Below are 12,787 nucleotides of genomic sequence, written 5' to 3' on the forward strand. Positions count from 1 at the left end.
CCCACACTTGAGCTTTCATGAAATTCCTGTGGGCTCATTTGTCCAGCCTGTTGAGGTCCCTCTGAATGGCAGCACAACCCTCTGGTCTATCAACTGCTCCCCCCAGTTCTGTATCACCTGCAAACTTGCTGAGGGTGTACTCTGTCCCATCGTCCAAGTCATTGATGAAGATGTTAAACAGCACTGACCCCTGTGAGTCTCCCAATTGCTCTGAATTGCTGCATCTGTTGTTTTGCTGTTGACTGTCTCATAGCAGGCAAAACTTGCCTTCTACCTTAGGTGCCAAAATCATGTGATGTGAACACTGCCCACAAAGTTCATGAAAGATGATGGACTGGGATAAAACACCCCTTTACTTATCGTGCAGGAAATTATGGCAGAGCCGTCCACAGAGCCGTGGAGACTTGGGGAACCCACATCCATCTGCATCTCTGAAGGACTCAGGCTTCTCAGCACCAACATGTTTTGAAATGGGCCAGGCTTACAGGCCACATGGGACTGATTGAAAATATTGCCCTTGAGCCTCAATTCTGAGGCACCAACATCACTTATGTTGTTTAATTCTCTTTGCCTGTTCCCTTGGCCTTTCAGACAGGCCTGCCAAAAAGGCAATCAGCTGAGAAAGGAATAAACCACAAGGAAGGAAGGAGAAAAGAATTACCACAAACTTTGTGAGAGAACATTAGGTGGTGTGTCATGGCTGAGAAGTGCATTCATATGTTATACAAAATAAAATATGCACTGGGAGTTGATGCTTTTTTATAAGTACTCAAAAGCAAGCAGCTGTGGATACACACACCGTGTCATTCAGACTTGGACACTCCCTACGGCCAGCAACAGCCTGCTGATCACAGCCCAGAGCCCTCCAGTCACAGAAAGGCTTTTCCAACATGTCTCCCTATGGCAACCTCATGAAAATCAGCCAAAAATCACTAATCATGAAAAACAATCCAGGAATGAAGCCTGTGGTTTTGTGGGTGCAGAGCCCTCACTTGCTCCCAGCCAGTTTTGGATGCCCTGCTCTGCAGCTGTCACACTGCGGTGAGCGTCACCTCAACGAACAATGTGCCTTTCAGTCAAATTTCAAGTATCGCCACTTGAAATGCTGCTGAGCCGCTGCTCGCACAAGGTCATTCCTGGGAACACCTGCCATTGGGCTCCACCAAACATTTCCCAGACCATGGTTTGAAGTTCCCTGGAAACAGGACTGCTCTCTTCTCCTTTTCAGACTCCTAGCTTAACCACCTCTACACATGAGAGGTGAATAGGCCCACTTAGGTCTGCATGCCTTTAGGGACACAGATATCAAGAAAGACCTCAATGCTATGATGATCACCATTTTCTGCTGGCTATTTTCTGCTGTCTGTTGGACTCCCCCGAGCATCCACAGTAGTTACACTACAAATGTTACCTCCCTACCTCATCCTCTCCTGTCTGTCTTGTTCTCAATACATGTCCTGCTCATTTTGAGAACCAACATGATGAAGTGCCCTAGTTCCAATCTTAAACTGTTTATTCTTCTATTCTAAATTATGTTAAAGAAACTGAAGAATTTTGTCCCTCAACTTTTAAAAGTCACATTTGATACCAATAAAATCCAACATTCCTATTTATGGAGTATCCTTCTAAGCAGTAGATGTTTTAAGCACCTTACAGTTCCAGGCTGAAATCCTTCTTAGCTTAAACATAGTAAATAACTTGCCTATAAAGTCAAATACTCCATTTTAAATATTAGCAGCTGGTAGCACCAGCATATGTTGACTTTATTATGGATTATTCTCATGTGGCACAAATAGCAAGAATTGTAGAGTTTAAAAGTGAAAGCTCCAAATTAATCTTCAAATGCTTTAACCAAAATATCAAGGCTTTTTCTGCAAAAGTCTAAATAAAATCTTTATCTGTGCTTAGAAGCTCATGCAAATGTATTCAAAATGTACTCTCTGGATCTCTTACCGTGGCAGATTGGAAGCTGCTAAAACAAATACAAGATCATCAGATCGGGCCAAGCCATCCATCTGCACCAGTAATTCTGTTTTCATCCGCCGACTTCCTTCATGTTCACCACTACCAAGATTCAGAGAAATATTATTTGCTCAGTGCATTAAAGTAATCATCTTTATTTATACAGTGTCATTCACAGCAACTGAGCCCTTGTCACAGTTCTGCCCCAGTTCAAAGCATGATTAAGCTCCATTAGCTAACATCTAAGCATTAAAATCAAGCTTTCTAATGATTACTTAAATGGACTCTTTTCAGTGCATTAAAGTGAGGAGAATTCACTATTACTGAATCCAAAGAAATTTTTTTTTTCCTTCACATTAATCTCCACGCAACGTTGACGTATACTGGAAAACAGCTAAGGCTTTGATTGCTTGATCTATATAAGATAATTTTTAGAATGTGATAGTTGCCATTAAATAACTAACACACCTACCTATTTAGGGCAACTACTGGCATTTTACTGCGAGTGCACGTTAAGTGGCCACAAGAAGATACACCTACTATTGAATTCAATATTTTGCAAAATGTTCTATCAAAAGCAAACAGAAAAATATGCCATATTGAAATGAATTTAAAAATGGGGCAGAGACCACACAGAAAGGATCCTTCCTCAAAAAGAGAAGGGGAACTTAAGCAAAGTGCTGATCCAGGTAACCAATTTTGCAGGAAACCAATTTGAACTCTTGGTCCCACATGTGGAGTTCTTGGAAACTCCTGGATCAAACTCAGAGAAAACATCAGGGCCTTAGATGCTAAGAGCTACAATTCAGGTTTAATGGCTTATTTCTGCAAAGGCATCCACACATTGGTGACAAGTCAATATTTAATAACGATATGTAAAAATAACTACATAATCTTAGGTAAAAATCCTTATTAAAATATATAATCCAGTGACGTTAATGAGAGCTTTTAAAAGTATATATGAAGGCAGAATTTGGCCCATAATTTATAGCTATTAACTGACAATTATTACAAGCTGTATCTTTATGATATGGCATATTCTACTTATAAATCTTTGTGAGTATATAATTTACAGTACATAAAGTCCACTGTAGTGGGCTCCTAATGGTTCCAACAATATTTTTATATTTCTCCTGCTTCTTCCCCATCCCTAACCTTTTCAATCTGTTTTTAACTATAAACTGTCTACACCATGGATGACAATAATAACATCCTCCCGTTCCCGCATCTGGAAGTCCTGACAATGCCACCAAAATTTGTCCCATTAATGAAAATGCCATTCCACCGTGTACACTCCATCTTACCCTGCTATGCCTAAGCCTGTCCAAAATCAGCTGCTTCTTACTTGCCTCTAACAAGTCATCTCAAGTCATCTGTTGTTTTCCCCCCACTGCTTTTATTTCCACTTCAAAACCCTTATTTGAAAGTACAGCACCACTAGTTACACACTCTTGCACCTCCCTCCTTCTCACAGTCTTGCTGGACCCATAGTCGCTTGCTAGTCTTCACACAACTTGTCTTTCACGCTTGCTTCTCTACTGATCTCATCTACTGTGAATGAAACAACCACTACATCTCGCTCTTTAAATCCCCACAGCGTATGCAATGCTTGCATGAAGCGGTACTTTTGGAGCTGACAGGTATTCTGACAATAACACACTGCGAGGCTCCTGAAGTTGACAACAGAACAAAAGAAAAATTGCTTAATAAAAAGTCAAGAAAATTACCATTATCATTCAAAGTAATTATAATGTCAATAAAACCTAAAAGACAAGTCTTTCAGGGGCCCAGTCATGCTCCGGTTGAAGTTTATAGAGTAGCCTCAGACTTTAGTTTGGCTAAGATTTGTTTCTAACAGGTACACTCTATGATTAACATTAATATAATATAATAATAATATAATATATAATATATATAATATATATATAATATATATATTATAATAATCTATTATGATTAGCGTGTCCAGAGAAGGGCAACGAAGCTGGTGAAGGGTCTAGAGCAGAAGTCCTATGAGGAGCGGCTGAGGGAACTGGGGTTGTTTAGCCTGGAGAAAAGGAGGCTGAGGGGAGACCTTATTGCTCTCTACAACTACCTGAAAGGAGGTTGTAGAGAGGTGGGGGCCAGTCTCTTCTCCCAGGTAAGAAGTGATAGGACGAGAGGAAATGGCCTCAAGTTGCGCCAGAGGAGGTTTAGACTGGATATTAGGAAATTTTACTTCACTGAAAGGGTTATCAAGCATTGGAACAGGCTGCCCAGGGAAGTGGTTGAGTCGCCATCCCTGGAGGTATTTAAAAGATGTTTGGATGAGGTGCTTAGGGACATGGTATAGTGGTGGTCTTGGTAGTGTTAGGTTTACGGTTGGACTCGATGATCTTAAAGGTCTTTTCCAACCTATATGATTCTGTGATTCTGTGATTAAACATTGGTCAGCACCTGAACACACACACTATTGAAAAGATGCAGTAAAAGGGGGACAAATATTGTCCTAAAGCCATAGGAAGTGCTCTCATCAGTTACCCAGAAGCAGTGCCTCTTTGACTCATAACTGACTCCAGCTCATCCAAGAAAATTGTAGAAGGAGCATGGTACCAGGCAAGCTCAAATAATACCTGTTTAGAGAGAAGAGTAAATGTGAAAGAAAAGATAAACTAACACAAAAAGGCATTAGGGGTCACTGGCACAGAAGATAAATAACAGTAGCCACATTCCAAACTTCTAGGACAAAAAGGGATATCTGCTGGGAAAAAGCTCTGGGTAGGCTGAGGGTCCCTGAATCCTCTCTGTCGTGGTTTAGCCCCAGCCGGCAACTAAGCACCACGCAGCCGCTCGCTCACTCCCCCCTGGTGGGATGGGGGAGAGAATCAGAAGAGTAAAAGTGAGAAAACTCGTGGGTTGAGACAAAGACAGTTTAATAGGGAAAGCAAAAGCCACGCACGCAAGCAAAGCAAAGCAAGGAATTCCTTCACCACTTCCCATGGGCAGGCAGGTGTTCAGCCATCTCCAGGAAAGCAGGGCTCCATCACACGTAATGGTTACTTGGGAAGACAAACGCCATCACTCCAAATGTCCCCCCTTCCTTCTTCTTCCCCAGCTTTATATACTGAGCATGACATCATATGGTATGGAATAGCCCTTTGGTCAGTTTGGATCAACTATCCTGGCTGTGTCCCCTCCCAGCTTCTTGTGCACCCAGCAGAATACGGGAAGCTGAAAAGTCCTTGAGTAGTGCAGCAACAACTAAAACATCTCTGTATTATCAACACTGTTTTCAGCACAAATCCCAAACATAGCCCCACACCAGCCACTATAAAGAAAATTAACTCTATCTCAGCTGAAACCAGGACACTCTCAAATTCTGAAAGGTTTGTAAAGGAGATATAAAGAACACAGGCTTGTAATCCTGTCTTTATATGTAAATCTTTCTGGCTAAATCCTATCAGAGTACCCTGCGAATAATGGGATAGAAGAAAATGATCCATCAGAGGATTCTGGGAACTCCTAAATTGTTATCAGAGATTAAACATCCGTCTTTTGTTGTTGCTCCATTTGTAGATTTTTAAATAAGGATTTGAGAAAAAAAAATTAAAAATCAGCTGAACCATAATGAAAGAAAATGGACTGATTCTCTTGATAAGAATCAAGCAGTTCTTTTGTTTTTCCTTGTGAAAACAAACATAAACTGCTTGAACAATCAAGATTAAAAAATGGAATATTAAGCTGACACAAAAAATCTGGGTCTGCCTTTTGGAGAAAGAAGTTTCATCTATTTTTCTGTAAACATGGAGAGGCTTATATTAGCAGTAAGAACATATTGTTGGTTCTTCTTTGGTGAAGTATTCTTTGAGTTTTTAAATAAATATCATGAATAATATATATTAATCCAGCACTTTTTAATCTGAACACTTAAAAAACCCCAAATTTCAAAATATATATATTATTTTCTACACTTTGGATATGAAGCACAGGGTTTAAATTATTTGCCCAGAGTCACAAGTAATCCATGACCACTCTACAATTTTACTACAAATCTAAAATATAAAATCACACCAATACAGCTGAGAACTGAGGAAAACAGGACGAGTGGACATGCCTCCAAATGACCACAAAACCCACATATACTTCACAAAACTTCAGAAAACTCCTGCACCAGCCTCATGTGACTTTAGGATATAAATTCACACAATACTTTTCTTAGAGCTGTCCCAATCCATAATCTTATTTCATTTCTGGATTCTGCCAAAAACTCAACTAAGGGTGAAATGCCACAAATTCAATATAATTGCAAATGCTGCAGCATGTTCACAAAAACTCTTCTGGATAGTGGTGTCAAAAACCGGCTGTCCCATTCCTACTCCTGCCAGAAGGGAAACTTCTAGGAAGCTACTGAGACAGATGTCAAGAAGATCAATAACATAAGAGGTGAATGTCAGAAGAAAAATGTGCCATTTTAAAGGACAAAGGAGACATGAAGAACAATTATGTTGCATACTTTGCCTAAATTTCAAGAGAGATTAACAATGCTTGTAATGCCATTTGCCGAGTGGAATCTGTTACGATTATTCCTTTTCAAGAGCTCTGCAGCTATCCAAAGTGTAGCCTAAGAGATGAGCGTAAAGGAAGGCTAAGAGCTTGTGGATTTCTTACACTGAAATGGTGGACATTACGGAGAGATTAAGATGGGCATCTTAGGGCAAGGATGCTACACCTGAATCCCTGAAATTTTTTGTACCACAGTTGAGCCACACATGCTACTTGCTAGTCTATATGCAAAAATACATTTACCCATTTACCATCAAACTACCTTCCTTAAAACAACATTACATCTGTGTTTGACTGTAAGATCTTTGTGACAAGGGAATTCTTTGCCAATTCTGTGCCCTGAAGACTAAGAATAGTAGCAAATTTGGGAATCTAAATAACATTTTGTAGGGAGCCTAGGAGCCAACCCTTGCAGAAAGGATGGGAAGCACTTTGAAGGGGTCACTAAACAAACACTATTTTAGTTAGGCACTCTGCTTGCCTGTCTCTTATTCGGCAAGTCAAAAATCTTTGCTACCTTCAGGACATCTGCTTCATCTTGCATTACAGAACTAAAATTCCACAGCAAGAATCCATTGTGAGGCTTCTGCAGAAGTGATGTTATTCCCATTTTAAGAACTAGATATGAACAGATTCACATGTTTTGTCCAAGACAGGAAAGATTATGAGTATCAGAGGAATACTCACTTTCCAGTTCTGTGTTAAACTCCAGTTCTTTAAGTGGGAACCTGATGGTTGTCAAAGTATAATGAATAAGATAGTAATTCTTACCCGGACAAGTTTTTCTGAATCACCCCTCCATTTGCTGATAATGGTGGATGCTGATATGTTGAAAAAGGTTGTATTGCATTCTGTGGCAACAGCCTTAGCAAGCAAAGTTTTTCCAGTACCTACAAACAACAGTGTTGAAGAAATACACTCTCTAAAGAAATACAATGCAAATGTTTGAATAATTCCCCTCATCCTACTATCACTCAGACAAAACCACTAAAACAGAAAAAGTCATAGAATCACAGAATGGTTTGGGTTGGAAGGGACCTTTAAAGGTCATCTAGTCCAACCCCCCGGCAATGAGCAGGGACATCTTCAACTAGATCAGGTTGCTCAGAGCCCCATCCAACCTGACCTTGAATGTTTCCAGGGATGGCGCATCTACCACCTCTCTGGGCAACCTGCTCCAGTGTTTCATCACCCTCATTGTAAAACATTTCTTCCTTACATCTAGTCCGAATTTCTCCTCTTTTAGTTTAAAACTATTACCCCTTGTCCTATCACAACAGGCCGTACTAAAAAGTCTGTCCCCATCTTTCTTATAAGCCCCCTTTAAGTATTGAAAGGCTGCAATAAGGTCTCCCTGGAGCCTTCTCTTCTCCAGGCTGAACAATCCCAACTCTCTTAGCCTTTCTTCATAGGAGAGGTGTTCCATCTTTCTGATCATTTTGTGGCCCTTCCAGGATTGTCTGGAGAAACTCAGGTAATTAAAACAGCACTGCAAATGCATTCCCCAAATTCTGAAGTACTACATGCTGAAATGGTCAGATGCCTTCTGTAGCAAGTACATCTAAACATTCACAGGAACAAATGGAGTTTAGTGCAGTGACAGCCTTTGCAACCTGGCTCAGGTGGTACTTGTGCCCTCTGTGCGCTCCCAGCCACACTCATGGTGCTTGTGTCAAGGTGGAGCAGAGGGAGCAGTGAAGCTGTGCTAACATGGAAAACACCCAGCTAGCACAGCAGAGGGCAAAGCTTCCACCCCATTTCCAAAACAACCCCCAAATGCAGAAGAAAAAAAGGACATTTTCCTTAAGAAGGTGAGTCCATGCCAGATTTATTCACATTTTGTAAGATCAGGTCAAGCCAAACTTGATTTATATGGCCCAAGCTGAGTAAAAAACAGAGATATAACATGAGTTCTCACTCCTCTGAATGGTTAGTATAAGTACTGGTTTTTGGAAGATTCAGATGTAGAAATAGTCAAGGGTTGTGAGAAAGGCAAATGGACAGGTTTGAGTGTGAGAGACAGACGTAATCATCCACCATTGTCTCCTTTTATTTCACATTACAGAACGTGTTCTTTATCAACACATTTGATCTAATTAGCATCAATGATTTATCCATGGGACAAAAACAGAAGTAGTGATAAACAAATGGATATGGTATAAAGCTTTTCATACCTGGTGCTCCATACAGCAATAATCCTTTCCAAGGAGACAGAATGCCTGTAAATAGCTGGGGGTACTGTGGAAACCAAAAAGTAATTCAGGGATTAAAAATGTATCATCTATAATAAAATGCAAAGGATTCTAACCCCTAGCCCCACTGCTCCCAACGCATTCAGGAAACCTAAGAAATTTGAAGAGAGGGGGCAAAACCCTCCAAAACAATATGATATATATGATCTGAGTACTGAGAAGAATACTGTATTTACCATTTGAAATTAAGTGAATTCTTCAAATGCAATTGGTTTTATATTCTCTTCTATAACTCATTTTCCATTGAATTAATATAGGCCAAATCCAGCACCTCTTACATTGCCAAAGGTGCCAAAGAATAGGACCCAACACTTATAATTTTAATATTGAAAGGCCACTTTCCTATAGGAGAATGCACATGCCATTGTCAGATGAAACAGGAACAGAAATAGTTCTAACATGAACTGCCTACAAAAGCACAGAAATAGTGAGAACTCTTAAAACCCCTGTTTGAACACCACTGTAAAGAGAAGGAAAATGCTAACGAGCCCAACACTGGTTTTCTCAAAACTATTTCACACCTTACCCTTATGGGATAAACAACTGCTTCCTTGACTAGCCTTTTAGCTGCATTCAGTCCAATAATATCATCCCAATTCATGTTTGGATTATGGAGATAAACGTCCTGCAAAATACAGAATCACAGAATCGTATAGGTTGGAAAAGACCTTTAAGATCATCGAGTCCAACCGTAAACCTAACACTACCAAGACCACCACTACACCATGTCCCTAAGCACCTCATCTAGACGTCTTTTAAATACTTCCAGGGATGGTGACTCAACCACTTCCCTGGGCAGCCTGTTCCAATGCTTGATAACCCTTACAGTGAAGTAAAATTTCCTAATATCCAGTCTAAACCTCCTCTGGTGCAACTTGAGGCCATTTCCTCTTGTCCTATCACTTGTTACCTGGGAGAAGAGACTGACCCCCACCTCTCTACAACCTCCTTTCAGGTAGTTCTAGAGAGCGATAAGGTCTCCCCTCAGCCTCCTTTTCTCCAGGCTAAACAACCACAGTTCCCTCAGCCGCTCCTCATAAGACTTATTCTCCAGACCCTTCACCAGCTTCGTTGCCCTTCTCTGGACACGCTCCAGCACCTCAATGTCTCTCTTGTAGTGAGGGACCCAAAAGTGAACACAGTATTCGAGATGCGGCCTCACCAGTGCCAAGTACAGGGGCACGATCACTTCCCTACTCCTGCTAGCCACGCTATTTTTAATACAAGCCAGGATGCCATTGGCTTTCTTGGCCACCTGGGCACACTGCTGGCTCATATTCAGGCAGCTGTCAACCAACACCCTCAGGTCCTTCTCTGCCAGGCAGCTTTCCAGCCACTCTTCCCCAAGCCTGTAGCGTTGCATGGGGTTGCTGTGGCCCAAGTGCAGGACCTTGCACTTGGCCTTGTTAAACCTCATACAATTGACCTCGGCCCATCGATCCAGCCTGTCCAGGTCCCTCTGTAGACCTTTCCTACCCTCAAGCAGATCAACACTCCTGCACAACTTGGTGTCATCTGCAGACTTACTGAGGGTGCACTTGATCCCTTCATCCAGATCATTGATAAAGATATTAAACAAGACTGGCCCCAACACAGAGCCCTGGGGAACACCGCTTGTGACCGGCCGCCAACTGGAGTAAACTCCATTCACCACCACTCCTTGGGCCCGGCCATCCAGCCAGTTCTTTACCCAGCAAAGAGTACACCCGTCCAAGCCATGAGCAGCCAGTTTCTCCAGGAGAATGCTGTGGGAAACCATGTCAAAGGCTTTACTGAAGTCTAGATAGACAACATCCACAGCCTTCCCCTCATCCACTAGGCGGGTCACCTTGTCGTAGAAGGAGATCAGGTTGGTCAAGCAGGACCTGCCTTTCCTCAACCCATGCTGGCTGGGCTTGATCCCTTGGTTATCCTCTACATGCCACATGATGGCACTCAGGATGATCTGCTCCATCAGCTTCCCCGGTACCGAGGTCAGGCTGACAGGCCTGTAGTTCCCTGGGTCCTCCTTCCGGCCCTTCTTGTAGATGGGCGTCACATTTGCTAATCTCCAGTCAGCAGGGACCTCCCCAGTTAGCCAGGACTGCTGGTAAATGATGGAAAGGGGCTTGGTGAGCACTTCTGCCAGTTCCTTCAGTACTCTCGGATGGATCTCATCAGGCCCCATAGGCTTGTGAGTGTCTAAGTGGTGCAGCAGGTCACTAACCATTTCCCCCTGGATTATGGGGGCTCCATTCTGGTCCCCGTCCCTATCTTCCGACTCCGGGGGCTGGGTACCCAGAGAACAATTGGCCCTGCTATTAAAGACTGAGGCAAAGAAGGCATTAAGTACCTCAGCCTTTTCCTCATCCTTGGTCACTGTGTTCCCTCCCCCATCTACTAGGGGCTGGAGATTCTCCTTAGCTCTCCTTTTGCTGCTAATGTATTTGAAGAAGTATTTTTTGTTGTCTTTTACAGCAGCAGCCAGATTGAGCTCTAGCTCGGCTTTGGCCCTTCTAATTTTCTCCACGCACAGCCTTGCTACACCTTTGTAGTCCTCCTGACTTGCCTGCCCCTTCTTCCAGAGGTCATAGACTCTCCTCTTTTTCCTGAGTTCTAGCCAGAGCTCTCTATTCAGCCAGGCCGGTCTTCTTCCCTGACAGCTCGTCTTTCGGCAGCTGGGGACAGCCCGCTCTTGTGGCTTTAGGGCTTCCTCCTTAAAGAATGTCCAGCCTTCCTGCACTCCTTTGCCCATTAGGGCTGCCTCCCAGGGGACTCTGTCGACCAGTCTCCTAAACAGGCCAAAGTCTGCCCTCCGGAAGTCTAAGGTGGCACTTCTGCTGACCCCCCTCGTCGCTTCTACAAGTATCAAAAACTCTATCATTTCGTGATCACTCTGCCCAAGACGGCCTCCAACCATCACATAGCTCACAAGTCCTTCTCTGTTCGTGAACAAGAGGTCCAGCGGGGCACCTTCCCTAGTTGGCATACATCGCATCCTGTTAGGATACATCGCATCCTGTTAGTAAAACTTTTTCTGCACTAGGATAATAACCTCTGGCAAAGTAAAAGAACTGACTCAGTTATAAAGTAAGAGTGCTATTAAGTGATACAAACTGTATTATTTAACCCTACCTACTATGGACCTCACAAGAGGAAAGCTTACACAGCAATCATTTCTACAGAACTGCTACATTGTGCCTTGCTTCCCCTCAAGCCCCTAGTTTCCCTAAAAGCATATACACTGCCAAATGTATATGCCGAGCAGATCTGTTTCTCAGATCTGTTTTCTGTTAGTTGGTTTTAGTAACCAGCTAACATATGAAGAGCTATCATGATATGAAGGTTCACCAAGCCTAATATTTTGTCTCTGATGCTGGCAAGTATTGGATGTTTAAAAAAAAGTATAAGCAATAGGAGTGACATGTTGGTTCATATTTACATCCACCAAAATCTACAACCGAAGGACTTCAATAATTAAAATTACATCTTAGTCTTTGAGTTCAAACACCCTTTGAACATTCATTCTTCAGTGAATTTCTCTTACCTCTTTTTTGAACATGCTTATTCTTTAGTAATGAGTTCCACAGTTTAATCATGTGCAATGTGAAAATACTTTTGTTTGTTTTAAACTTGATGCTCAGTAAATTTATGGCTGCACCTATTACTTATGTTATTACTTATGTTATAAGTAACAGTGAAAAATTGCTATTTACTCCACACTATGCAAGATTTTATATGCTGCAAGAAAAGGTGCGAGAAGCTCTGTAACAGGAGGAAAATTTTCCCCTAAGCATCTATCAAAAGATAGTTGGTAATTAGTCTATGCCCTGAAGCACTCACTAAATTAATTTCATTTAATTCATCACATTTTCCAAATCTTATATGAATCTTTCCATTTGCCTTAGAAATACTGGGTGGCTTTGCATTTGAGACTAATTGTTCTGCAGAAAATACCATATCCTCAATACAAATACCTGGGATAAATTCTGCTCTCCAATAAAAACAGGCAGTCCCCAGAGACTGAAGAAAAATGTGCTTATATCCAAGGG

At 42.0% G+C, this 12,787-nt stretch overlaps 1 protein-coding gene across 1 annotated transcript in view; it reads right to left on the reverse strand.

Annotated features, from left to right (window-relative positions):
• KATNAL2 (katanin catalytic subunit A1 like 2) overlaps nt 1–12,787 on the reverse strand; it is a 46,111-nt gene that overhangs the window by 12,633 nt on the left and 20,691 nt on the right. Inside the window, exons 8-12 of the mRNA XM_072859444.1 lie at nt 9,283–9,381; nt 8,679–8,742; nt 7,276–7,394; nt 4,483–4,574; nt 1,954–2,064 (exon numbers count right to left, since the gene is read on the reverse strand). Of these exons, the coding sequence (XP_072715545.1) occupies nt 1,954–2,064; nt 4,483–4,574; nt 7,276–7,394; nt 8,679–8,742; nt 9,283–9,381 (485 nt within the window). The remainder of the gene's footprint in view (nt 1–1,953; nt 2,065–4,482; nt 4,575–7,275; nt 7,395–8,678; nt 8,743–9,282; nt 9,382–12,787) is intronic.

The sequence above is a fragment of the Ciconia boyciana genome, chromosome 4 (assembly GCF_034638445.1).
Source record: "Ciconia boyciana chromosome 4, ASM3463844v1, whole genome shotgun sequence".
Classification (NCBI taxonomy): Eukaryota; Metazoa; Chordata; class Aves; order Ciconiiformes; family Ciconiidae; genus Ciconia; species Ciconia boyciana.